Source organism: Aspergillus aculeatinus (genome assembly GCF_003184765.1).
Source record: "Aspergillus aculeatinus CBS 121060 unplaced genomic scaffold BO66scaffold_38, whole genome shotgun sequence".
NCBI lineage: Eukaryota > Fungi > Ascomycota > Eurotiomycetes > Eurotiales > Aspergillaceae > Aspergillus > Aspergillus aculeatinus.
Genome location: NW_020291507.1, coordinates 157,644 through 184,496, shown reverse-complemented (window position 1 = coordinate 184,496; position 26,853 = coordinate 157,644). Strand labels below are relative to the sequence as shown.

General features: G+C 52.8%; 8 protein-coding genes across 8 annotated transcripts; 4 read left to right on the top strand and 4 right to left on the bottom strand.

The window, feature by feature from the left end:
- Nucleotides 1–1,486: 1,486 nt before the first annotated feature.
- On the top strand, nucleotides 1,487–2,029 carry BO66DRAFT_393415 (uncharacterized protein). The gene is made up of 2 exons (XM_025647756.1): nucleotides 1,487–1,649; nucleotides 1,724–2,029. The coding sequence occupies exons 1-2, from the start codon at nucleotides 1,494–1,496 to the stop codon at nucleotides 1,820–1,822; spliced, it is 255 nt and encodes an 84-aa protein (XP_025501787.1). The 5' UTR covers nucleotides 1,487–1,493; the 3' UTR covers nucleotides 1,823–2,029.
- Nucleotides 2,030–2,781: 752 nt separating this feature from the next.
- Nucleotides 2,782–5,888, top strand: BO66DRAFT_280871 (Pfs, NACHT and ankyrin domain protein; the record flags this gene model as incomplete). The annotated part of the gene is made up of 4 exons (XM_025643062.1): nucleotides 2,782–3,784; nucleotides 3,833–4,679; nucleotides 4,751–5,183; nucleotides 5,253–5,888. Coding segments are annotated over 4 exons (2,919 nt in total), but the record flags the coding sequence as incomplete, so codon positions are not given.
- A 2,968-nt stretch (nucleotides 5,889–8,856) lies between these two features.
- On the bottom strand, nucleotides 8,857–11,099 carry BO66DRAFT_421845 (ATP-binding protein; the record flags this gene model as incomplete). The annotated part of the gene is made up of 4 exons (XM_025649997.1): nucleotides 8,857–9,193; nucleotides 9,278–9,827; nucleotides 9,861–10,116; nucleotides 10,194–11,099. 4 exons carry the CDS (start codon nucleotides 11,097–11,099, stop codon nucleotides 8,857–8,859), a joined length of 2,049 nt encoding a protein of 682 aa, XP_025501785.1.
- A 3,168-nt stretch (nucleotides 11,100–14,267) lies between these two features.
- Nucleotides 14,268–15,746, bottom strand: BO66DRAFT_393413 (putative integral membrane protein Pth11-like). Its single transcript, XM_025647755.1, has 6 exons — nucleotides 15,607–15,746; nucleotides 15,531–15,550; nucleotides 15,447–15,483; nucleotides 15,324–15,391; nucleotides 14,894–15,264; nucleotides 14,268–14,832 (listed from the first exon to the last, which is right to left on the bottom strand). Exons 1-6 carry the CDS (start codon nucleotides 15,731–15,733, stop codon nucleotides 14,355–14,357), a joined length of 1,101 nt encoding a protein of 366 aa, XP_025501784.1. The 5' UTR covers nucleotides 15,734–15,746; the 3' UTR covers nucleotides 14,268–14,354.
- A 1,354-nt stretch (nucleotides 15,747–17,100) lies between these two features.
- BO66DRAFT_393412 (uncharacterized protein) lies at nucleotides 17,101–17,554 on the top strand. Its single transcript, XM_025647754.1, has one exon. It carries the CDS (start codon nucleotides 17,109–17,111, stop codon nucleotides 17,505–17,507), a length of 399 nt encoding a protein of 132 aa, XP_025501783.1. The 5' UTR covers nucleotides 17,101–17,108; the 3' UTR covers nucleotides 17,508–17,554.
- An 886-nt stretch (nucleotides 17,555–18,440) lies between these two features.
- Nucleotides 18,441–20,281, top strand: BO66DRAFT_328052 (cytochrome P450; the record flags this gene model as incomplete). The annotated part of the gene is made up of 5 exons (XM_025643976.1): nucleotides 18,441–18,669; nucleotides 18,747–18,934; nucleotides 18,988–19,112; nucleotides 19,206–20,082; nucleotides 20,159–20,281. The coding sequence occupies 5 exons, from the start codon at nucleotides 18,441–18,443 to the stop codon at nucleotides 20,279–20,281; spliced, it is 1,542 nt and encodes a 513-aa protein (XP_025501782.1).
- Nucleotides 20,282–21,432: 1,151 nt separating this feature from the next.
- On the bottom strand, nucleotides 21,433–22,882 carry BO66DRAFT_378301 (SDR family oxidoreductase; the record flags this gene model as incomplete). Its single annotated transcript, XM_025645785.1, has 4 exons — nucleotides 21,433–22,011; nucleotides 22,124–22,306; nucleotides 22,361–22,488; nucleotides 22,579–22,882. 4 exons carry the CDS (start codon nucleotides 22,880–22,882, stop codon nucleotides 21,433–21,435), a joined length of 1,194 nt encoding a protein of 397 aa, XP_025501781.1.
- A 2,020-nt stretch (nucleotides 22,883–24,902) lies between these two features.
- Nucleotides 24,903–26,313, bottom strand: BO66DRAFT_456250 (uncharacterized protein; the record flags this gene model as incomplete). The annotated part of the gene is made up of 6 exons (XM_025652131.1): nucleotides 24,903–25,255; nucleotides 25,321–25,382; nucleotides 25,438–25,817; nucleotides 25,880–25,950; nucleotides 26,014–26,050; nucleotides 26,116–26,313. The coding sequence occupies 6 exons, from the start codon at nucleotides 26,311–26,313 to the stop codon at nucleotides 24,903–24,905; spliced, it is 1,101 nt and encodes a 366-aa protein (XP_025501780.1).
- Nucleotides 26,314–26,853: the final 540 nt, after the last annotated feature.

Below are 26,853 nucleotides of genomic sequence, written 5' to 3'. Positions count from 1 at the left end.
TCTCGTGAAGATTGATTCTCTTCTCGTTGTGGTGTAATATGGGGTCAAATGACCCTGGTGGGGATGAGAGACGTGTACCAACAATTGTATAAGCAATATCCGCGTGGATTATCAGCGCATTAGACGCTATACCTCCGTGCCTCAGTTAAGGACTATTGCCAGGCGCTCAATTGTTCTTTAGTCCACACTAGAACTGACCTTTTTCCGTGGCTGGCGCAGTGGAGAATTTTGAGTTGCGCATCATCAATTGATCATCCAAAGCAGCCAATTGTGCCGTACAAACGTTTGACAAATGCCTCCGGCCCACGGGCATCACGCCCTCTTTATACTTCATCCACGTAGCGTAAACGAATCCATCGGGCTTCGCCCCCCAAGGCGGAGCCTAGAGACTCCATTCATTACCTTAACCAAATTAACACCATCACACCCTCTTCATACCCGAAGCGGGTAGGTTGATGCATTACAAGATCTGCCTTGTAGTACAACCTTTTCCTTATAACTTGCACGACACGCGCGTTCCCTCCATTTACCGTACCGATAGTTGGCATAACCATTGTATCAAAGATTCCAACACTTGGAATCTTGCCCTCTGCGGCTCCCTCTCGCCTATCGCTGTGAGGACGCTACCAAACTCCAGTTCCGAAGCGTAAAAATCATCAAGCGTATCAACAACCTCCTGCACAGATATCGAACCCTGCGATATTTCCGCGTCGCGGAGCCATTCTTCCAGAGGCGTAAAATCATCCCACACGAGTCGCGACCACTGCTTCAAGCACTTCGAAATCGATATCTCCATGCCGCTGCTATCAAGCATAGAATCCACGCTACACAAAGCATCTTCGACCCTATCTTCCATGTCATTCTCCGCAAAGAACCCTTTTCATAAACGCCCTCTGATACTCGAAAGGCTGTGAAAATTCGTTCCACATCCTGCACTCACCTAACGCCGGACCTACCTCCCGCTATATTTGCACTGAAGTGCTCCGCTAACTACTGCGATCGTGTCACCTGACATTTACAACACTAACCCTCGCGGCTCCGAGGGTATACCTTTCTTCTCAGGTAATTGGTCACCCAACCCGGCCGTCATCTGACCCTTGGGACTAGTTTCCTTAAACGGAACTACCCCAATTTCAATACCTGCCGCCCGGCAGAATCGTCCCGTATCGTTCCACAGAACCACTAGTAAACTTTCTATCCGGAAACGCTATCTCCCGTACGCTGCCTAGGTATCGGCCCTGGGCCAAGCCCATTGGAATGATACTCCCGCCCCCTGCGGGTCCCCCGGACGGTATCGTGCCATGCCATAAATGGCAATTTTTTACCGCGTAGTGCGTAGTAAAAACGCGTCATTCGGAGAGAAATGTAAATTGCCAGTGGTGCCTAACCCCGCAAAAGGCCTCTTGCGAGTGTGAGTTTCGAGGGGATATATAAATTGCCTAGCTTGCGGTATCCTTCTTACTTTCCGTATGTTGGCTGTGAATCTTCTAGGGATGTTTTCTGTATTCGCGGTACCGTTGTTCTTCTATATACCTGTGATCCTTATACGTACGGATGGAGGTGTAGACTCGGGTGCGGGGCATGGGCAGCAGAATGAAGATCATGGAGGTGGTGCGGCTGCGGAGAGGCCTCGGGGCGCAGAGAGCAGGGTATGAATGACAATTCCATAACAACCTTCTTTGGTTTTCCTTCCAAATCCCAATTTAATAGTGAGGCTGTATAGGGCGGTGATGCAGATGGACATTGTCAAAGGTCATCTGCGGCAGATCCGACCGATGACTCGGTGGACGCCGATGGCGATTCTCAAATGGAGGATGTCTGAGACTGCAACAATGGTGGCAGGGATGAATTCGAGGTGTCAGTAAAGGTATTCTGAAATTTCTGATGAAAGAGTTGAATGGTTTTTGAGGTTGATGGGTAATCGAGAGTGACATGCACAACGAATGCAATGAGCCGGGTGGGGTTAGGTACATAATGCGATCTATGGTAATTAGTATAGCTAGGAACGACCTGTTAGGGAATATATGAGCTAGTCGCACCCTCATTAGCAAATCTACAAAGACCACGAACGGTCGCGAGAAGCCTTCATTTCATATGCTTGCGGAGGATACACGTTGCGTTGCTTGATATACTAGTTTAAGCGCTGTATCATGCGTTGATTCTTGATTACTGAGGGTATTTGGTTGTACACAGCGAACCAGTTAGGTTGTTAGCATCTTGATGAAGCACCATAGCTTGCCGCATTAGGCGATTCGAGCCCCCTCGCAGGGCTCCCTGGGGTGATTGAACTTGAATTGAATTCTATCGAATTCGAAAGAATAAGTCATCCATGTAAAGAGACAGTTACACGCGTGTGCAGGTGTATATAGCAGCCAGACGGTTTGATGCTCGATGACAATAGCGTCACCTGAACAGAGACTATTGACATATGCGAGTGAGTTTGTATCCTAATAATGTTTCCACTCGTAGTAAGACGGAGACTATCGAGGCTCAGAGGTACAGGAACACAGCCACCAAGGCTTTGTGGCTTGGTCAGCGAGGCTGCAGCTCAGCTGCGCCAGCTGCGCCAGCTGCGTGTGCTGCATGTTTGTGTGTGAACTGACAAGGTGATAGTAGTCTTGGCAAGGCGCCAGGCTGTGTCAGCCTTTGTCTGGGACTCAGCTTGAAAGAGGGGAGGATACCCGCTGCATCCAGTGGGCGAACAGTGTATGCACGTCGTTACCAGTCTTAGGAACTCATCCATCTATATTTGGAAGACCTGTGACATTATCAATATTTATCATGGCTACACCAAGGGCTCTCGAGAGCCCGGACCTCTACAACATCGGCTGGATTACCGCCCTGCCCATCGAGCGAGCCGCCTCGACTGCAATGCTTGACGAACGTCATGATAAGCCCCGTGGCTTCGTCCAGCACCCAAGTGACACGAACGCGTACACTTGGGGCAGGATTGGCGAACATAACCTTGTCATCGCCTCGCTTCCTGCAGGCCAGATTGGGACTACTCCCGCCGCGACAACGGCATCGAACCTACTCGCCTCCTTGCCACAGATTCGAGTCGCCTTGCTGGTGGGCATCGGTGGCGGTATCTCCCGGCCGGAGGAGGGAAGGGATATAAGGCTCGGAGACATTGTGGTCAGTCAGCCACAAGGGACAACCGGCGGCGTGGTGCAGTATGACCTGGGGAAGGCGAAGCTCAACAAGGAGTGGGAGCAGAGAGGATTCCTCAGCGCGCCACCACCGGTCCTGCTGCATGCATTGGCAGCGATACAGGCCGAATACGAACTCGGGGAGTCAAGGATAGCGGAATTCCTCGGCGGCACGCCAAAGCTAAAGAAGGGCGTGAGCGGGTACTCTCACCAAGGCTTTGAGAATGACCGACTCTTTAAAGCCTCCTTTGATCATACAGGCGCGGCAAACTGCGCCAACTGCAACAATGAGGAGGTTATAGAACGCATTCAGCGGGATACTACCGATCCAGAAGTTCATTACGGCATCATTGCCTCCGGGAATACCGTGGTGAAGAACGCTCTTACTCGTGACGAGATCGTCCAGGAAGTCGGCGAGGATTGCATGTGCTTTGAAATGGAAGCGGCCGGCCTGATGAATCATTTCCCATGTCTCGTGATACGGGGAATCTGTGATTATGCTGATTCGCATAAGAACGATCGATGGCAACGCTATGCTTCTGCTACAGCAGCGGCTTATGCAAAAGACCTCCTAGGCTATGTGCCAATTAGAGGGCTTCAGGAAACACCGCGAGCTCTGGATATTCTTAGGTCAGGTGGGTTCACCTAGAGTTACGAGCCAACATCTACTGACTACTACCAAGTCCGCCAGAATATCCAGGAGATATACACTATCGCCAGCGAGACAAAGTCGGGAATCAAAAGCCTTCAATCGGACAGCCACCACGCGAAGCTCAAGACGTGGCTCTCGCCCCCTGATGTATCCACCAACCTTACCGACGCACTCAAGTGTCGACAGCAAGGAACCTGCTCCTGGCTCCTCCAAAGCAAAAGATATCGGGAGTGGAGAAGTGGAAAGCGCCAACACCTCTGGCTACATGGGATTCCCGGCTGTGGGAAGACGGTTCTTAGCGCAGCCATAGTCGACGATCTAATGCAACAACTTCAGCCTCCGGATGTAGTCCTCTTCTTTTACTTTGATTTTAAAGAAATCGAGAAGCAGTCACCCAATAAGATGGTTCGCTCGTTGGTTGCACAGCTATACTCAAGCTGTGTCGACTCTCGCGCGGAGTTGGAGAAGCTCTTCTTATTCTGCGAGAAGGGCGATCGGCAACCAACAGAAACAGCCCTTCTCTCGACTTTCCTGGAAATGTCAAAACATGCAGGAAGACTTCAAATCGTACTAGATGCCTTGGATGAGTGCTCTATGCGAGGAGATCTACTCATGTGGCTAGAAACATTGTCTCTTTCCGACCACGAAGGACTTCATCTTCTCGCGACCAGTAGGAAAGAAGAAGAAATTGAATCCGGACTTGGCCACTGGCTCGAATGTACAAGCATTATCCTCATACAAAGTCACAGTATCAATCAAGATATCCGCACCTACTTACACGAGACACTGCAGAGTGATCGCGGATTTGACAGGTGGCATCGGCGACCAGAGGTATTGAACGAAATTGAGGCGGAGTTGATGCTAAAGGCCGATGGAATGTAAGATCACTTTCTGATGTGGGGCTCCTGGAAAGTATAATATCATTGACATGTTTCCCTGAAAACTTCAGGTTTAGATGGGTCGTGTGTCAGATTGACAGTCTAAAACACTGCCTAGATCTTCGAAAGCTTCGACAATCCTTGCGGACACTTCCTGCCACTTTGCAAGAGACTTATGCGCGAATTTTGATTAATATTCCGGAGAACTATCGCAAGGAAGCAATCCGGATCTTGCAGTTTCTCACTTACTCGAATCGGCCTCTCACAGTTGATGAAGTTGTCGATATAATAGTGGTCGAGCCGGACGAGGACCCCCTCTTTGATCCCACATTCAGGATGCCTGAGACTCGAGAGATCATGAGAATTTGTTCGAGTCTTGTCTCTCAGGTAACAAGACGAAGAGGCCAGAGTACAATTGAAGAGCTTCAACTGGCGCATTTTACCGTTCAGCAATATCTAGAATCTGAACGAGTTGATGGAGCTCTCTCACTGATGACCGTTGCTGTCGATTCTCCTTGTCGCCCAGGTGGACCAGGGTCTTTCCAAGGATGCATGCGACAAGCCACTGCAAAGGGTGTTATGACTAGAATCTGCCTTGCCTATCTATCCCAAGTGGACGAAGGAAAGTCGCTCACGGCAATAAAGGAAGAGCTCCCTTTAGCCATGTACGCAGCAGAATCTTGGATCGACCATGCAAGATATAGCGAGACAAGACCCGACGTGGAGAAAAGCATCCTGAAATTTCTTCTCCATCAGAGCCAGGCATACGCAGCATGGGGTAAGCTCTTCGATCTGGATCAGCCATGGAATGGACCGCTGTGGTGGGCAGATAAGAAGACGGCACCACCCTTGTACTACGCATCATTGGCCGGTCTTCAACACACAGTTCTTGGGCTGTTGGGCAATGGCGCTGAGGCCAATGCTGATGGCGGCGCTTACGGTAATGCACTCCAGGCAGCCTCATCAGTCGGTGAAACACACATAGTGCGGCTGCTACTGGACCATGGTGCTGATGTTAACGTACAGGGTGGACTTTATGGCAGTCCACTACAGGCCGCTTCAATCAAAGGTCACAAGGATGTAGTACTGCTGCTGCTGGCTCGAGGCGCTGAGATCTGTTCGCAAGGAGGTCTCTACAGCGACGCACTTTATGCCTCGGCAGCTGAAGGGCATGAGGAGATCGTGCGGCTTCTTATCGATCACGGTGCAAATGTCAATGCCCGAGGTCGCATTTATCTGAATATAGTCAGGGATGCCCCTTTCAATGATCACGAGGATCTTGTGCGGCAGCTACATGCTCAAGGTATAAAGACTTGCAGACCTCAAAGTAGCACAATTCAATCCTTTTCTGTTGAAGAACACGAGAATATGACTGAGGTATTGCTGGATGGCAAGAGAAAGGCCATGGTACAAAATAGCATCTACGGGAACGCACTTCATGCCGCTTCCATACAATGGCGCTTGGGGATGATTTCACTTGTTGATCGATTCAATGATCCGAGCACGCATTTAGACATTGCATTCAACAGTCAAGACGGGTCAACATCAGTGGCTATAGCGTCATTCTGCGGCCATGTCGGAGTGGTTCAGCTCCTTGTTGAGAAAGGCGCAGATATCAATATGGCAGTCAACGATGGCACGACTCCTCTGTTCCTGGCAACTCTGGGGAGTAATTTTGAGATTATCAAAATCTTAGTGAAGCAAAACGCGGAGGTCGGTGTTGGATCAAATATGGCCTTCTCGCCGATGCACTTAGCTGCAGGCTTTGGTCGTATTGATGTTATCAAGCTCTTTATTCAAAACGGTGCTGACCCCAATCAAAGAGCGCGTTGCGGCGCGACGCCACTACAGTTAGCGTCTGGAAGAGGTTATTTTGACTCTGCTAAACTGCTTATCGCAAATGGTGCAAATTGTGATTCTGCAGATAAAGATGGGAATACACCACTCCATAATGCAACACACAAAGGCTGTCTTGATATTGTCAAACTCCTGATTGAAAGCGGCGCAAATTGTGATTCTGCAGAGAAAGATGGAAATACACCACTTCATATTGCAATACAGAAAGGCTGTCTTGATATTGTCAGACTCCTGATTGAAAACGGCGCAAATTGCGATTCTGCAGATAAAGATGGGTATACACCACTTCATATTGCAATGTACAAAGGCTTTCTTGATGTTGTCAGAATCTTGATTGAAAACGGCGCGGAATGCAAGACTGCAAATTGTGGCGGCTGGGCACCACTGCATCCTGCATCTCTGAATGGTTACTTGGAAATTGTTAGACTTCTGATTGAAAATGGTGCTGACTGCAATATTGCAAGTAGTCAAGGGTGTACACCACTTGATTATGCATCTTGGAATGGTCACTTGGAGATTGTTGGGCTCCTGATTGAAAACGGTGCTGACTGCAATAGGGTGAACTCCGATGGGTGGACACCACTTCATTTTGCGTGTCAGGATGGTCACTTGGAGATCGTTAGACTCTTGATTGACAGTGGTGCAGCTTGTAGATCTATGGTCAACATTGCACCGCCGCCGCTTCACCTTGCCTCACAGAACAGTCACCTGGAAGTTGCCAGTTTTCTTCTTACACACGGAGCCCAAATCAATGCTAGGGATATTGACGGGTACACAGCTTTGCATGTCGCTTCTGCTCGGGGACTTATCAACATGGTTCGCCTATTTGTCGACAGAGGTGCCGATATAAATATCGCAAGCAGTAATGGATGTAGTCCATTATATATCGCATTCGAGTTTGGCCACACTCAAACTGCTGAGCTTTTGATTCAATCGGCAGCTGACATTGAACTCAAAGACAACAATGGTTGGACCCCATAGACCCTAACTTCATTCAAAGGCGATCTTGAGAGGTTCGGCTACTTCTTACGCAGGGAGCCTGCATAAATGTGAGAAGTGATCATGGGCGTACACCACTATTCGTTGCCTCCTCGAGTGGGCATATTGATGTAGTCCGCCTTCTTCTTGCACGAGGCGCAGACATCAATACTACCGGTTCGAACGGATGCAGTCCGTTATACATTGCATTTGAGTTTGGCTATACCCAAATTGGTCAGCTCTTACTCCAATTGTCAGCCGACTTTGAACTCAAAAACAACGACGGCTGGACACCATTGACCCTGGGTTCATTCAAGGGAAACATTGAGGGAGTTCAACTGCTTCTCGACCAGGGAGCAGAAATCAATGTAAGAAGTAACGACGGGCGTACGCCACTATATGTCGCCTCTTCTATGGGACATGTGGATGTGGTATTCTTACTCTTCGAAAGAGGCGCGGATGTTACGCTGGCGAATGATTGCGGTCACAATCCTGCTACAATAGCTTCATCAAAGGGTCAAGCCAGTGTGGTCCAGCTGCTTCGTCAATATGGTGCCGATGGTTGACGCTGCAGACGTTACGCTTAAGGCAGATGGCGGTTAGTTAGACGCTGGTGATATACAAGCGAGTCTAGATACTATTTGTCTTAGGAGAACATTGTGTCGTTGTCTCTGGGTGATCAATATCGTATCCTACAGAGCCAATGTCATTATTGTCAGACTTGCAGTTCATACAGCCCCCAATTCTATCTTGCAGAAGACTATCACGGAAAAGCTATGATGGTTTTGACGTTGATCCGAAGAGCCCTCATTCTCAGTATTCCCTGCCATCTTCTTGCATCATCAAGACATGAGCCTATTCTGAATTACTTCGCTGGCCGAATCTCGCTCTGCACTGGACATATTCGTTAAGAGCCAGATACCACGCACTGACTGTGTATCTCAGTCGATCCGAGCCCCAGTTTGCTGTTCATAAGGCAAACCCGAAGACTCTGGCCAGGCAGGTGACGGCCTCCTTACCGTTTGTTCTGGGGCAGGCGTACATCACAGAGAATACCACATAGGATGATACGCTGCCCCCCATCGCCGTGTAGGGCTAGTCTGCTGGTGTGGCTGTTGATGGTGGCTGCGGGGATAGACGCGCTGGGGGACTAGCAGCGCTTGTTTAAGGCTCAGCTGGGGTGTCTGGGTATTGAATGGTGCAAAGAGGGATGAATGGGTCACCTTCACGCTTCGGCTTTCACTATAAATCATGTGACTTGTAGTGAGGATGATCATGTGTTGCATGACAGTGTCCATTGTTCTAGCATAACGAAAGAAAATACGAGAATAAGGACTAATACCTAGGCTGCAATCATCCGTGTCGCCTGAAGCACAATATTAATCTGCTCCATCCCCAGACACGTCTTACCCTGCGCCGCAAGCAGCGCCGCCACCCTGACGGTGTTCTTGATCTGCCGTCCGTTGATCGTAACCAGCGCCAGACGCCGGACCTCCTCATCGGTCAACGCATGCTGGCACTTGGACCGAGTCAGACACCGTCGCCAAATCTGCTCCCTCGCAGCCCCATCCAGGTCGGGATAGTGTAGGGTGAGATGAATCCGACTCTGAAAGGCTCGATCGATCGCGTCCGCGCGGTTGGAGGTCATGATCATGATCCCGCGGTAGTATTCCAGCCAGCTAGACGACCATTAAACTCCGTCAGTATGTCCCCCGACCCGAGAACTGGAGGTCTAGTACAGGAAATGCAGAAGCAAAACTCACCGAAGAAAAACCGCCACCACCTCGTTATGCTGCATCTGGCTCCCCGACCGCTCCTGCAGAAACACATCACACTCATCGAACAGCAGCACCGTATCCCATCTCTCCGTGAGCTCCAGCACTGTGCTCAGCCGGCGCTCGACACCCTCCGCCTGCTGGCCCAACTCGCCCGCGCTCAGAGCATACAGCGGTTTGCGCACTTGATCAGCAATGGCCTCGGCGGTCAGGGTCTTCCCTGTCCCCGGGTTACCGACCAGGAGCATGATGATCCCTTGCCCTTTGCCCTCGATGACGTCGTCGAAGACGTCCCTGTGCGCCGCTTGGCCCTCGACGAAGGAGAGGACCAGATCTTTGTAGCTGGGTGGAAGCATCAACGTCGAGAACGCGGTGTCGTTCCACACGATGGGAGTGATGTCGGGGACGTTGAAGGTCGCCCAGACTTTGTGCTGGAGGGAGTAGCCGAGCACGCGGGGTTCACAGATGAGAAGGTCCGCCTCGGTCAGGTCCTTGTCTTGATCTTCCGAGCAAGTCAATGAAATCAGTGTACCCCGACCTATATCCGTGGTGAGGGTTGAAGGTGACTCACCAGCTTCCGGACCTGCAACATGACCCAGTCTTGCAGAGAAGCCCTTGGAACCGTCATAACACTCGGGTGTCATGAAGCACCCTTGTGGTGCAAGTGTTAGAAAGGCAGACGGATTGAGGGGTCTCTCTACATGCTTGTCATCGGCCACCGCAATCCTGGGCGCCGTCAACTCCGCATCCAGAGGCTCAAGGGGAACACTCTTGGTCGGATTGGCGTGCAGATACCCGTCCGCGTCGACGACGATACGCCCGTCCATCTAAACCAGACAACGAGGATCAGATTAGCTAGTCCCAAGCAAGCCACACTCCTTAGGACAAACACCAACAAACCTACGTATCTCTGAAACTGGCTACTCGCGTTCCCGTACTGAATCACCCCAGAGTAAGCCATATAGTGCCGCCCCGCGAGCTCACGAAACCGTCTCCCGCGCGCAATCGCTTTGCCCTCCGCCTCCTCCTGGGCTGGATGAAAGACCACCGGATACACAGGCAGCCCTCGAATCTCGCGCGTGCCGGAGAACCGATCCACGCGGAACTTCCGATGGCGGTACCCGAAGCGAGTGCCGTTCCAGTCGACCGAGCGCGCGGCTATCTGGAAGTAGGCCTGCTCTTTTGGGCCGTAGTAGTCCGGACTGTCCACTCGACAAAAGGTGTCTTCGTGCTCGTCGTCACGGGCCACGACATTCGTCCCGGGCTCGAAGAGCGCCCACAGCAGCGAGTAGGTAATGACGCGCTGGGCCAGGAGGCTGTGCATCTCGGCGCGGAGGTCCCCCAGCTCGCCGTCCAGTATCTCGTACAGCAACTGGGTGAAACCGGCGGCGAAGGGGTCGTCGTGCCGCTGGCGCTCGAGAATCGCGGTGAATGCGCCCCAGCGGTAGATGAAGGCGTGGAACGGGGCCCGGAAGACGAGTTTCGGCTGCTGCTGCTGCTGCTGCTGCATTGCGGCCGTGGTGATGCCCTGGTAGCCGGCGAAAACCTCGGTGAGCGTTTGCTTTAAGGCGCGGCTCTGGACGACAATCGAGTGCAGCGTGAGCGGTCGGACTACTGCGTCGTCATTGTGATTCTTGCTCATGCGCACGACGAGGGCCGTTTGGTTGATGATGTCTTCGGAGTCTGCTTCAGGTACGGGTCGGAGATGGGCGGGGGGTGTCGCGACCCAGTTCTTGCAGCAGATGCATCTGGGTTCGCCTTCGTAGAGGGTCTGGATGGCGCATTCGGTGTCTTCGATGTGTTGTTCCATGGGAGAAGAGGGAACTGGCCTGGGGGGCTCGTGAAGCATGTTGATGATATGGTGTTTTGGTCTTGAAAAGATGCGATAGATGCTGTTTGGGTGTACCTTCGATCGTTTTTGGAGGCTGAATGAATGTGGAGTTGTAATTCAGGAGCTGATTTTGGTTCCTTATACCGTGTCATCGTGCTAGGACTGGGCCAGTGAATATGTTACCATTTCCCTTCTTTAGTTAATGCTCTCCCGCCGCATCCTCCCGTGTCTTGTACACGGCTCTGAGACTCTCTTAACCTGCCCTGAAACATGCTGTCTCTTTTTTACATATCGTGTGCGACCAAGAGTGGTTTCCCGATTGCGCAGACTGTCGGGAAAGAGCTTACATTTACTGAAGCAAGCAAGTCTGGCATCTGACCCCTGCTGGGTTACGACGATCAGGTGATTGTGTACCACGGATTCAGCAGGCTGAGCGACAGTTGAATGCATGGAAATAGGTTAAGAGACTCAGGAGGACATGCAGCAAACCATGAACAACCTCTTGAGACAGGTCGATAACTGAACAAATCGTGTTGTACAACAACGCCAGGTCTATCCCTCAATGCGAACCCTGTCTTCGATTCTGATTCCTTTTCAGCCGGTATTCATTTTCTCCATCTTTGCCTACGGTGCAGCTAGTATGTATCTATCCCAACTGCCTCGGTGCTGTCTGACGGTTCTCCATCCCCGTTCGCAGCGGAATGGCGAATGCAGTCAAAAGTCTCTTGCGGAACAACAGCGCTCTCTTCCAGTCGATGTCGAAAATTGTCACTGTCTAGGATACCTGCTGCGTCTTCTCCCATCGTGGCCGTATACATCGAACTCATCACGCCGTCGACATAAGCAAAGAGAAGAGCCCAAGAGGCGCTCGGCTTCTGCTCGTCGTCAGACACACTAGTGGCAGAAACACTCGCTAAGAACCCCAACCCCCTTCCACAGGATGGCGGCCCGTGCTTATCAAGAGATCTTCAAAACAACAAGAGAGAGGCAGATTCATTCTCCAAATCTTGCTTCAGACAGGACGAATAAAGCTTCCTGCACTTAGAACGCATGGTTGTCTCCCGTCTCGCTGTCACTTGTAGCCAGCTCGTCATGCTGCTGCTCCCCTTGTTGACCGTGTCGCGAAGGAAAATATCTCGCGAGAGCCTTGACCCCAACATTCTTCGCTTCGATAGACATGGGATATAATCGATAACTAGATTCAATGCGACTCAATGTTCAATAAAGGCTTGCTACCCACGGCCAGGTGGACTTCTCGTTATCTTATATAGCCCGCATATCTCCCGGGTGCAAGATAGTTCTGACATGCGGGGACCACATGGCTCCGGGTGTGGGGGCCCTCTATGCGGTCACACCCGGGGGATCGGCGTTTATCTACTCACATCTCTTCTGTCACCTTGTCTGTGACGACAATTCATATAAGATAGGCTACGGCCGCTCAGTCGCCGAATGTCGCCAAGCGCAGTTCTCGGGAGCGAGACGAGACTGGCGTCGTCCCGACCTCCTCTTCCCTAATCATAATTTCAAGCAAGGACTTGTCCATCTATAGCCAGCATCATCATCATCATCGTCGTCGTCGCCATAGTATTGACCCCCACGATGGGACGCCTTCGAAACAAGAAAGGCCCGAAAGGGAGTAAGTCCAATATCATGTAGAATTTCCCTGGCATTGTTTCACTGCTGACCGGACGCAAGGTCCCCCAAACACGGCGCTTCCTCGAGATGGATTCGGGAAGTTTCTGGACGGCAGGCTGGAGGCTGAAGGGGGTCGTCACATATCGGGGGCCGAATTCAGTAAGTGGTCAGGAATAGAGACTGATTCTCAACAGAGGGTCAATCATCGTGAACCCTTGTTCTGGGTTCATGCTCATGCATTTCAGACGAGCTATACATGCAATGCGCGGCGACGTGGGCTAGTGCGTCCCCACGTCTGAGGAGCCACTATGAGAGGCAGGCTGGTGCTGAGAATCGGCTTCAAGAGAGGGAGGGAACAGACTCGGGATATTTCTCGGGTGAGGAGGTGTAAATGGGATCAGTTGGTGGTGATGGCTGTGATGGCTGTGACCGTTGCCTGCCTACGTAGGGCGGCAGTGCGGTGAGTCCAGGGTGGTCATTGAGTTAGCTGGCAGTCGATGTGGTTATTTGTCAACTTTCATTGTGAGTGCATATATATGGAAAGCATGTTGTATCTAGACATAACTGATGTGACATTTGTTGAGCATAACAGACACCGTCGTGGCCTGCTGGTCTCCAATTCGAGATGACACTAGAGTATGGTGAGAATCAGCAGGGTCAAGTGTGAGCTTGATCAGATCAGAGAATACGGTATCTCCACTGTCTGTTCACATGTAGAGACACGGTCGAGGCAGTGCTGGAGGACAAGTCGGGACTGCTGTGGAAGGCAGATAGAGGGAAAAGTCAGGGTATGCCCTAAGCGTGTGCCTGAAGGGGGGAAGGAGACAGCTTGTAAGCCCCTTGAAGAGAGTGAGTGTGCTGGTCTAGATGCATGGGGGTAATCCTGGGATTACTGCCGACAAATGGGAGGGGGGACCATGCGCCACATCGTATGACAAGATCCGACAAGGTTGAAGGTGGTTTCAGTCTGTTATCGCCGAGTAATACCTTCGAAACAACCCATTCCGGACAGTCTTCTAACTGCAGGCAAACTGACAGCTGTTAAGCTAAGTCGATCACAGCCAATTTATCTCCATCCCCACCGATCGACCTCCCTAGATCAATAAAATAGCAGATGATTACCGTAGATGCACGTCATGCCTCCATTGATGATCTGGCAACTAGAATGTAGGTGAGAGCGGCCCGCGTGGAGAGCACTGTAGTCAATGTGATGTATCACGAACTCTGTTACGCCCAATGTCCGAGCGCATCGTATGTTGTGGGGCCCGGGCGGAGGGATCTGGATCTGTCTTATCGGGCGAATCCCGAAGAAGGGATGTATCAGATTCTACCCCTCAAAATTGCATCGTGCTGCATGTGATATGTATCGTTGCTTTGTTGTGGCGAGGGAGCAAACAACAAAAGGGGGGGGTATGAGGGTGTGCTAAATCCTCGATGGGATTGAAAGTCCAAAATATGGGCATGCTGTACGATGAGTTACCGAGGATCTCTGACCGTACAGTGGAAAACGAACGGAGTCTAGTTTATATGCATCTAGATGGTAGAATATACATCATTCACAAAGGAAATAAGAGACGGCAGCTGTGGTCCAAACCCACATCACCGCGGCAGATCAAACGAAGGCGACGACCGCAGATACACCGGACTGACCTCGACGTTGGTCTCGATCTCCGTCTGGGCCATGATCTTGCCCGCCGGGATGACGATTCGGTCCTCGCTGCCGTTTCGCTCGATCTGGGTGCCGGCGATGGTCTCCGTCTCGCCGCAGTGGCTTTGCAGCACACTCATTCCGAACTCCGGCGGCCGTGGCTTCGAGAAGCCCGATCCGTACCGCTTGGCGGCGTTGTTGTTGCTGCTTGACCAGCCGCCGTAGCCCTTGTTCGAAGAATATTCCCCGATCCAGCGCGGCAGGAAGCGCGAGGCAATCGCCTTGAAGGAGGGGATGGAGGCCGCGAGGATGCCGACGTTGATCTCGATGGCGGACCAGTACATCGCGCCGCTAATGGCGTAGGTGGAGTCGGCGGAGGAGAGCATGGTGGGGATGTAGGTGATGCGGATGATGGAGGAGACGCAGGCGCTGTAGATGGGAAAGTTAGCGGATTGCGTCTTGCTGGTGATGGATCTCTGTGGTAACGTACAAAAGACCCAGGCAGAGAATGCATCCCAGGGCTAGTTTTTGTTTGTAGGGCATGTGAAGGTGGAGGATCACCCGGATGGGAAGGGTGTAGGTCAACAGGTCGGTGAGGATATTGAGGGCCGCGTTGCAGAGGTAGAAGACGTTGATGGTCACGCAGTGGCCGGGGAGAGCGCTATTCCACGCCTTGGGAATCGGATTGCATTGGAAAGCTGCTGTCAAGACGAAAGCCGTCGCTTGACATCCCACCACGCACATCATCCCCAGCGATAGTCGGGTCAAGGTTTTATCGCCTAGTCGAGTGTAGAAATAGCAGACCGAGGTCTTGATGAAGCCGAGACAGGCGAGGTAGAACATCGAACTGAGCCAAACAACCTATGAAGTAATTGCATTATTAGTTGGGATGTCGAGGGCTGAGGGTAAAGAAAGCGTACAAAGGCGTAGGTGATGAGACCGTCCGGGTCGACATCATCCATATGTTTGCCCATCCCATGTTTAACGGCTGGTAATAATTAGTATCACCAAACCCCAAACCCGAAGTACAGTCCAGTACATACCAACGATTGTCACAGCCGTGAAGGCCCATGAAAGAAGCTAAAGCCGTCAGCAACACTCACATCAATCATTGCCGGCCATCTTACACAAGCAACCACAATCAAGTCTGAGAAGGTATCAGTCAGCCAATATTCTCCGATCCCCTCTCAGGTAAAGACTCACAGTCATCCAGGCCCATGCTCTTCAACACATAAAGCCGGGCAAACAACCGCAAAGAAAGAACGATGAATGTCAGCACGGCAAAGGCGATGGCCACGCCCGCCACGACGGGGCCCTGCGTCTTGGCCATGTCCGGAAAGCAGTATCAAAGCAGCGAGCGAAAAGGAAAGAAAGAATCCTCCGATCCAAAATTGGCTCTGGCCGAGTGACGTGCCTTTCTTTATGTAGCTGGAAGCGACATTCGGGGCGCGCACCGACCTGAAATTGACGATTAGGTTCGGTTTGTTGATCTTGCAGGTTACGAGTCGCTTTGCTGGGATAACCCTAGCTCGCCCTTTTCTTCTTTCCCCTAATCCTCACATTGGGACGAATTGCACACACCCTTGGCATACCGGTACAGCTCGAGTCGATTGATGACCAGTGGCGTTTCCCCAAACAGGGAATCAGGAGCGAAGAAAATCCCTTTCGGGGCTTTCCCCAAACTTTGGGTTGACGGTTCTGGAAAGGAGGTGGAAAGACTGCCGATTGGGAGGGTCCCTGAGTACGAGCGCATTCGCTCGATAGGGACTAGCAGGCTACAGCTTTGGTCCGCGTATGTGTCGACCAAAGGTGAGGATTGCATCTGACACAGCGCCTGCGTCCAGCGGATCATGGATAGCTCGCAGAAGGGCTTCTTTGACATAATTTGGGCCAATGCGTGACAAGAATAGCAGTTCTGGCCGGATCGGCGGCGGCGCGGGTCATCGTTCCGGACGGGGGAGAAATGAAGCCCGCCGATCGCGATGCCACTGTGGACTGCTGTGGCATTGACAGTTGACCGAGACCCCTTGCGGGCCAGGCGTTCTATTCGTTCTATTCTGCTGGAGGGTGCTGTGCCTCTCTGGAGATGTTACAGCTGTTTCTTTTTGTACAGGCACAATGCCATTATCCTTCGCAAGCAAACCATTCACCCTTCCATGCCAGGCAATCTAGTCCGTAGTCTCCTTGAGTATTGGAAAAAAAAGTCATAAGGCAGCAGATTTTGGTAGGAACTATATTCCGACGCCGGTGATTGTCTTAAACGACCGGCGTCTGACTTGAAAGGGGACAATCCGACGCATTCTCTGCAACTGGCTTAGGGCATGGCAGCCACCAACAGCAGATTGGCGGGGGAACCGGCGGTGGCGCTCTGGCATCGCGATTATCCAGACCCACCCACGCAAGGAAGGCTCGAAATGGAGACTGCGAGTCAATGATGGTGGGAGGACTCAAGACTTTACCAAGCGGCCAGGATTCAGCCCTGGTCGATTCTTGCGCGTAGTCGTCAACTCATGCCTGTCCTTTCGGGACAACATCGGCTCAGAAGGCTCTCCGATTTGTGATCATCTCACATAACTAGTATATTAAGGGGGTGATTGAGTGCTGACACGATTTCACGTGTGAGGCTGTAGAGAAGGAAGACACGAGTTGTTTTTCTCCAACAACTTTTCCTGGTAAGTTATGGAGCAGTTCGTGAGAAATCATAAATGCCCCCGAAGACGGCAGAACGGCAGAGGCTGGCTGGTGCGGGAATCGCCATCTGCCACCCCTCTTTCGGGTGGATTCGACCGACCCATTGGCATTATCGTCCCCATTTCTCCAACTTCTGTCAGGCTTTGAGTTTTGAAGCCTTAAGCCTTGAAATCTGGAGGGTGAGAGGCCGTTTTCTGGGTGGGGATAGCAGATTGGTAACAACTAACCCCCTCGAATATCATCCGTGGCAATCGGCCAACCGGACGCTCTTTCCTCCTTGCGAGGCAACCGACACAGACACTATTCGCGAGGCAAGCTGTCAAAAGTACGCAAAGCGCCAATCTGGCACTCACTGGAGTCACTCAATCAGTGGTTCAGTGCAAATGACGAGCGAAGGAATGCCGATCGGATGACGGCGCGCGCATTAGCGGCGTTTAGTGTCTTTTAGCGGGCTTTGGTGGCCGCGAAGCGACTTTTGCGCGGTGGATCCCAATTTGAAGCGATCGATGCGATAGGTCACCTCCCACACGGAGGGGCATCACTTATAACCCTATTGTCTCGCTCGAATAATTAAAGGGGAAAAGACCGTCCTCCTTCGCGGGTCGGTTATGGAGCCGGTTATGACTTTCCAACCAGCATGCCATGTTTTCCACCCACTCCAACTCGACAGGGAAGATGCCTGTTCTTCGAGCCAACTTTGTTGCTTTTGACAGCTGTCAAGTGGTTCTTGGACAATACCAACAAACACAAACCGTTGACCGTTAGATTTACATATAAGGTGCTGAATAAGATGTGAAGTCGTTCTCTGCCCTGGATCGTTGTGATGTAGCAGGCATGGATGGGGGCACGGGGCGCCGTTGAACCCTAAGCTTCGTATATGAGCTGCGGTGCGCCTGGCAGCCTGTCAGCCTGTCAGGGCCCATTGACACCCACCATCTCGAGCTGTTCAACCCCTCCTCCTCCCACTCCCCGCACCAACGGTGCTCCAGCCCGGATGGCCTGCCCATTTGATTCTAGGTCCTCCCCGAAACAGGCTTGACAATTTCGGGGCTCGGCTGAGGGGAGGGACGCTTGGAGGCCTTTGTCGGTGGTCGGCACGGGGGCCGGACTGCACGTCCACTGCGCCAGCTCGTGCCAATGAGATGCAAATTGTTTATGCACGACGACAATGATTTGCCCTCTTACCCACACCGGATCATCTCTAGTTGAGGCCCCTTACTGGACGACCGATCAGCAGGAGGGACAAAGGATAGTTCTTGGTCGATGTGAGGTCAGGCAACGGTCGCATTCTTAAGAGCCTGCCTCTCCAGCACCTGCGACTCGCATGCCTCATTCAACCGACAGCCATGGGTCTGGAGAACGTTTTGTCGCAGCTTACCCTGGCCCGGGTGGCCGGGGGTCTGCTTGCCTATGTCGTGCTACAGTTCGTCTACCAGATCATCTACTACCGCTTCTTCCATCCGCTCGCCAAGTTCCCCGGGCCTTTCTGGGGCAGCGTCACTCGCCTTTGGATCGCATGGCACAACCTGCGTGAAACGGAGCTGCAGACCTGCTCTGAGTTGACGAAGAAATATGGTACCAATTCGACCCCGTCGATCGAGAGAGATGTTACCCAAGGCAGCACATCTGACGCTGACATCCGTCCCCCTCAGGCCCCGTTGTCCGCATCACCCCGACACTGCTGCTGGTCAGCGACCCGACAAAGCTGCCGGACATCTACCACCGCCAGGCCGACAAGACCGGCCACTACATCACGGGCTCCTTCGGGGAGACCGAGTCGCTGTTCAACATGCGCTCGCACAAGACGCACTCCTCGTTCCGCAAGCACATTGCCGGCCCGGTACGCTTCCCTGCCGCTTTCCCGCGCGGAATCCCGACTGACGCCCGCTGCAGTACAGCTTCAGCAACGTGAAAAAGATGGAGCCGTTGATCGACCTCCGCTTGCAAGAGTGGCTGGACAAGCTGGACGAGAAGTTCGCCAGCACGGGGACAGTCTTTGACTTTGCCTGGTGGGCCGTGTACGTTGCCCTCAACCCTGCCTTATACCGTTCCCTCTTCCACCTAAACACACTCCCAACCTGTCTAGCCTCTCACTAACTCGAAATGAACAGCTACATGGCCTACGACATCATCAGCGAAGTCGGTTTCGGCGCCCCCTTCGGTTTCGTCTCCCAAGCCCACGACGTCGGCGGCCTAATCCAAGGCTTCCACGACGGGCTGCCGGCCTTCGGTCTCCTCGCGCGCCTGCACCCCTTCACCAGCTGGGTGAAAACAACCTTCCTGAAAAAGTACCTCGTGGCGACCCCCTCCGACCCGTCGGGCGTGGGCGTGCTCATGCGCTTCCGCGACACACTCATCGACCAGCGCCTGCGCGATTTGTCGGAGAAAAAGGACATCGGACGGGTCGACCTCCTCCAGACCTTCCTCGAAGCGCGCACGGAGGACAACCAACCGCTGGACATGGAGTACATCAAAGCGGAAGTGCTGCTCGTGCTGCTGGCGGGGGCCGACACGACGGGCACCGTCTTCCAGGCGCTGGTGCACAACCTCCTCACCCACAAGGCCGTGTACGCGCGCATGATGGCCGAGATCGACGCCGCGGTCGTCCGGGGCGTTTTTGCGGACGGCCAAACCCCGCAATACGCCGATATCCTCGAGCACCTCCCCTTCTACGTGGCCTGTGTCCGCGAGACGATCCGGTTGAATCCCCCGGCGCCGAATATCTTCCCGCGCTACGTGGCGGAGCCCGGGATCGAGCTGTACGGGAAGTTTGTGCCGGCCGGGACGGAGATCTCGGGGAATCCGTGGATCATGCACCGCGATCAGAAGGTGTTTGGGGAGGATGCGGAGGTGTTTAGGCCGGAGCGGTGGTTGGATGCGGAGAAGGCGAAGGTGTTGAGTAAGTATATCTTTACCTTTGGGTATGGGGCCCGGGTGTGTTTGGGACGGGATATCGCGATGATGGAGTTGTTTAAGGGGCCTTTGCAGGTATGTTTCCTTCCTTTCTTGGCTTGAGTTGGTGAGAGTTGGGGTGGTTTGACTGACTGTTGGCTGTTGGGTCTAGTTCTTCCGGTGTTATACCCCCCATGTCGTCAAGGACAAGCCGTCGGCCAAGTTTGTGATCCAGGGTGGAGTGGGCCACTGGGAGGATATGTGGTTGACAATTGAGAGGCGGGAGAAGGCGTGAAGTGCTTAGGGGGGATGGCGCACTGTATTAGATCTGTAGAGTGAGGACGTTTGGGACAATATCATGAGGTGTATGAACTACAGCCTGCACTAGCACTTTTCATTGCTTCATTTTGGAAGAGTAAAACCTGAAACTTCGAGACTCGCTGATCGGGCGACCACCTGCAAGTATAATAGCACTCGCATCACTTTTACTGGACTTGGCTGTCTTAAGCATCACCGCTTGAAAAGAATTTTGGACATGAGAACCACAACTAGTTCTTGGAAGGTGAGATCTGGGATCCCTGCCGGGTAACCTATGTTGTGTTCCTGGTGAAGGGAGCAGTCATCCAGCAGCCAACTTCGGGGGTCTTTCTTCGAGTAGTACGTGCTGAATCTACTGGATCAGTATCTTCTGTTAGATTCATATCTCCAAATTTGCAAGTGATGTTCCCGTTCTGTCAGAACTACTATCACAGATCCCGGTCACGTGACGTAGCCAGGGCGAGTGATGCACTTCAAGTCCCCATAAATCTGCCCCATCATTGCATTCAGTATCCAGAATCTCCGCTATTTGACTCTTAGGAAGCGCTTCTTATGCTCTATGATCTGGAAGATAGGAGTTTCAGATGCTGTTGTTTGCGCTTGGATTATGCAAGATATATTTAACCGCGCCGCGGAAGGCGATCACTACCCCACGCAGGAGCAGCATCGTGAGTGACAAGACATCATGCTGGCCGCATCGCAGTGTTATAAGGCATGGATCGAGTCCAATACTCGATATGAAAGGGACTGATGTTAGCATATGTCCAAGAGTCGCATGCAATACAAAAGATACTACTTAGCAGTTTCAGGCATCATGCGGCCGAAATTCAGTCACAGGAAGTGATCAAGGAATATGTCGACTAGATATTATGAAATTGTGTTTGCGGGATCTAGATAAGACCAGCATACTCTACCAGGTGTGAATTCACACCCGAACCTGAAGATATTCTACACCACCACTATCTCGGAACGTGACGGGAAAATTCAAAACCCATGAATATGACCATCATCATATAGACATAACCTCCGTAACCATTTCTCGAAATCGACCCTCCTCAGCCCACACAATCCTCATTCTCGGAGCGAATCACACCCCGCCACCCCTGGTATACAACCCAGAGAAGCACCTCAAAACAACAACCCCATCGCCCCAACCCTCTCAAATGCGCGATGCCACGACTCCTCCACCCTCAACTCCTCCACGAACCCAATCCCCCTCGCCCGCGTCAGATCAAACTCGCGATCGAAATCCATCAACCTCAGACTCCCCATCCGCGCCCCGGTATTATGCATACTCCGATCAATCACCTCCTCCTTGAGCCCCTTCTCGCGACACAGCGCCTGCACCGTACCCCAATGCTTCTCCATGAACTGCGTCGGGTGCAGCGCCGCGGGGTCGGGCCCCACCCCTTCCAGCCCAAAGTACCGCGCCAGCGCCGGCCAGCGCTCCGACCAGGCGACGGGCCGCGCGCTGTCGGCGATGTTGAACGCCTTGCCGTGGACGCTGTCGCGGGGCTGCAGGGAGGCGTGCAGGCAGAAGCGCGCGATGATGTCTTGGTTGGAGTCGGTGGAGGTCAGCGACCAGGTGGTGTCGTTGCCGGGGAAGGGGATCTTGGCCGCGCCGCCGTGGATGTGTCGGTAAAGGCTCAGGTAGATCCCCATGGTTTGAGCCATGCAGTTTGCGTTGCCGAAGGGGGCGACTCCTACCTATTTTTTCCCGGAGTGTTAGTTCGTGGGATTTGGGGAGGGGGGAAGTTGTGGGGGATGCGAGGGAGAGAGGGGTGTGGAGGGTGCACGGAGGCTGACAAGGCACACGTACAATCACGTCCGGGCGCACTTCACACCACGACCATTGTTTGCCCGCGCTGAGCTCCTGCAGGAGATCGACTTCGTGGTAGTAGAACAGGTCCTTGGCGTATTCGGCCGGCACGCGGGGCAGGTCCTCGCTCAGCGGGGTCTGTCCGCGGAAGGGGAATTTGTCCAGGAGGTAGACGCCGTATGCCTGCGCGGATTAGACACGATGATGCTGAGGGTTGAGAGCGGTGGTGTGCTGTACCTTTGTACCGGTGATCAGCGTCACGAACGACAGCTTAGGAGAGAGCGTCTCCAACGTCTGCACGGCCGCGCGCAGCATCTCCTTGTTCAGGCGGCATTCTTCGGCGGCGTTGTCGCTGGCGCGGTAGGCTGGCGATGGACAGAGTCTATGTCAGTGGATGATGCGATATTCCGATCAACAGTTGACAGCACCGCCGGGGTAGCTGAGGATATACACACCCGCATAATACACATGGCTGATCGTCTCAACCGCAGGGATCTTCTCGCGCAACGTGGCGGCCAGCGCCTGATCGTCGCCGGCTAGCAGGTCCACGCCCGAGACAATCTGCAATCGATCATCGGAGGGCCATTGGGCCTCTGCCGGACTGAACGCACGGTTCGCAACGGCGGTCACCCTGCTGAACGTCCCGGGCGCTGGGTAGTCGGAGAGCAGCTGGTTGACCAGCGCCCAGCCGTTGATGCCAGAGCACCCGAAGACGACCGCGTGGTGGCCCTGATTGGTGTCTTGGTGCTGTTCCTGCATGATGATGGGCTCCGTGTGTTTAGTGTGGTTGAGTGAGAGGAAGCTTTTGGGGAGAGGAAGTCTAGTCGCCTCTGCGACGGGAACTGCTGTGGTCCTTACATTATGGAGTCGGCTCATGCATGCCACGCATGGCATTCAGGGGTCTGCCACGCTGGTTATTCCATCACTATGCAAGGAACGATGGACATAAGTCTGCAGGATATTCGAACATTTCGCCGGCTAATTCCGACCCATTCTCCTTCCGCTGCTCGTCCGAGTCAGATAACGAATGCTAGATGGATGCAAGTTGCCGTGCTTCACTGAGACTATCGACTTTCGACGCAGTAGTTTAGCCTGCGAACGAGAAAGTCTCCCACCTTACGGAGTAGTGACCACACAAAACCACCACCGCTCGGCCATCCGCCACCGTCCACCGTCCACCGTCCACCGTCCACTGGCCACTGGCGTCAGGCAATTTGCAGTGGAGCCCAGCGGACGGGCGGCCATTACCGCGGATGAGTCCAGAAATCCCCCGAAAAGAACGACCTGGCTGCGTTGGGTGGATAACGCGATCGGTCGAAAGTTCGGGTCCGATGTGGTAGTGCCACTGTGGACATACTCAAAAATTTTCTAATTCTTTTCCGTCTTTCGTCTAACCCGCCGAAGAGTGGTCGTCGAAGTTGCGTTGTTGACTTTGGGCGTTTAGGGTTCCGGGTGTCATTCCTCCTTTAATGGCGCAAGATAAGATCTCTCGGCTGGGTTCTTCACACAATTCCGACAGTTGGGATAGCCGGTACAAATAAATGAGTCTTTTTCTTAGTCTATAGGCAATAAGCATCTTATTGTCTTTCTAGACAGGGGTGTGTAGGCTGTTATAGTGATAGCGCGGCGTATCTGAGGATAATACCCTGGCCAGTCGGACTAGAGAAAAACACCGAACGACAGCCGACAGATTGCAATGGTGTGTGTGTCACCAGTCACGAATGTAACCCTGGCCAAGCCAGCCCAGGACAATAACGTGCTGGGTGTCTGAAACATACAGCAGAGAAATTACAGTATGGATCGCAGCAGAACCAATTATTTTGGCGTGTGCCGGTAAATCACCAACGCGGAGGGTATCCGAGGTAAGAAGTGCTTCATCCGCAAAACAAAAGGGCTGGAGGGACAGACTCCCAACTTGCATCAAACCATCGATGGTCCCCTCCTGCAATTATGGAGCGGGTGAAAAAGAATCTGATGGGTTGGTGGGATGGAGCGAGTGGAGCCGCCGCCCTTGGGCTAATTTCCACCCGGCGGGCCGTCGACCCTATCCATGGCCACACATTTTATAGTCGCCGACATTATTTCCTCCGCCTGGAACTAGCGCTGCGCTGCAGTCTTAGTGTCGGATGGATTTTTTTTTTCTGGTCATTGATGAAGCAGACGACAAGAAAACCCAAGAATGCAAGAATATGCAGTACGGTTGGAACGCCCAATCATGTCGGACATCCTCATGCGAGGTTATCAACACGCAGAGAGGTCGACCGGACAGTGTGCTGGCCACCCCCGGCCGTCCAACGATGGCTTGCGCGTCCAAGTAAGTCACCCGGCCACATCAGGGGCTTGGTCGGCAGGATCAAATATCTTAGCTCATATTTTCATCCTTTCCACCTATTAGAGACTGAATATGAACAAAAGACGGGCCATTCCTTCTTGTCCCAAATACAGCCGTCTCTTGGCATAAGCTTAGATTAGCTTACCCATCCACCCACTCTACTCAACCCTACGATGCACCAAACCCAACAACCAAGGAAGCTAATTAGATTGGAGCATGGAGACAATCAGAACGGGTAAAGAGCCCGGACGGCCTTCAACCCCCTTCCGATGCTACTCGTATGTTTCCGATCCAGAACCGAGTTGGGTAAAGGATCTGCCGTTCTTCCGTGGCATAGCAGCAAGACAGGCGTGGCATTATGGTCGTAAGAGAAAGATCTCATAGAGACACGGTGGGAACAAAGGAAAATTATGTTTTAGTGTATATGGGTAAGTAGGGGAGTGAGGCTCAATCACTCTGGTTGACGCTGACATGCGTCGTGATCTGGATGCCCGCGTGCACCGGGAAGATGCGCTCTTCCGACCCATTCAAGCTGGCCTCGATGTCTGCCCGACTCTGGCCCGTCACTGTATCCAGCTTGATGCTCTGATGCGCCAGCGACCGTCCATGCGTGGTGCGGCGGCCCGAGGTGCCGTACATGCGCGATCGACCCGTCGAGTCGCCCTTGCTGGAGAGACCGAGCAGACGCTGCAGGGCGGGGAATCGGAAGGAGATGAGACTCTTGAAACTAGGAATGCACGCGATGAAGATGGCCACCGCCACCTCCACACTGGACCAGTTGAGTGGGTTCACCAGCGTCCCTACCCTCGTACATTAGATGCGTGTCAATCAAAAGTGGATGGCCCAGGGAGAGGGGCACACTTACACGTGTGGTCCAGCGAGAAATTACTGATATAAGTCGCCCGGATGATACTCGTCACGGAGACCCTGCAGCTTTGATTAGCAGGCTTGGAGAGCGCGGCGGGGAACAGGGGCCTCGTACAGAACTCCCAGGCCAAACATGAACACCAACCCCGCGCGTTTACCGCGGGTCATATTCAGCCGCACCAGTTTGGGAATTGGGAGGGCGAAAATAGCCAGGTCGGTCGCCAGACGGATTCCAAACGAGATGTAGTAGAATGCCGTCAGAGAGAGACATTCCCCCTTGACCACGCCCTGCGAATCCCAGGCTTTATGGATGGGCGTGCATTGGAACACCACCACCAGACACTCCTCGGTTGTTTCGGCCACGAGCAGGGCTGTCAGGCACCAGCAGATAATGCGGAAGGTTTTTCCCGGAAAAATCTGGAGGTACAAGATACAGAAGGAGCATTTGACGGTGCCCAGGGCGATGAGGTAGGCGATCATGGTGGCGAAGTCCAGCTAGAGTTCGATGATCATGTTAGTGCATGCTATGCATGTATCAGGGATCAGTATCTGCAGACCTTGAGGAACATCTCCAGGGTTGCAGTGTCGTGGATTGTCTCGATGTGTTTTCCAAAGCCATAGTTGGTCACTACATTCCAAGTATCAGTACCCTCTTCTAGATGGTGTGGAGGCAGAATAGAGAATAACGCACTCAATATACACAGAATGCATAGCGCAAGTGTAAACACCTAGATAACGAACCGCTGGATTAGTCTAGAGCACCGATCCCTCGTATCATAGCCGGGAGACCTACCCAGCTCACTATACACAGATAGTCATCTGCCCCCAGTCCGGAAAGATATTGGGTCCGCACGAATACACGCACCAGCACCCCAATGCTCGCAATCACGATGAGCACCGTGTTGCAGACGATGATCGACGGAACTGCTGAGGCATTGAGGTTGACCGATGAATCGGACGAAGACTGCTCCCTGAAGATCAAATCGTCCATGACAACCGGCCGTGCTGGGCAAGAAACGAGCAGAAGCAGACGCGAAAAGGTCGAAACTAAGGGCCTACATGAAGCATGTAGTAGTAGTAGTAGCAACAAGGCAGTGAAGACGTCCTTCTTGGCCTTTCTATCTTAATTATTATGCCCAGGGGTGGACGGAATTACAAGGAGGGTCTTTTGCCACTACCCTTATTCTCCGGGACTATACCGCAATCTCGGCGAAGGCAGCCCTTCCTTCGGCCCAGTCACGATGACAAAAGAATTCATTCAATGGTGTGGGAAAACCTCGAGTCGGTACTTGCCTACTAGTCAGTTCCTCGCCTCCGTCGGTTCTGCAAACGAGCAAGCCACACGTGGAATCTCTGTAAATTGCCGTTCCGAGCTGCAGAACAGTTGATAAATTTCATTTCCTGTGTCTTTTTCTTGCTGAATTGCTTATTTGCTCATTTCCCCTCCATGGCATGCAACAAATCCAAAACAGAGCACTCTAGATCGATCGTGGGGCGACTGGATTGGCTGATGTTGGGTTAAGTCATTCGC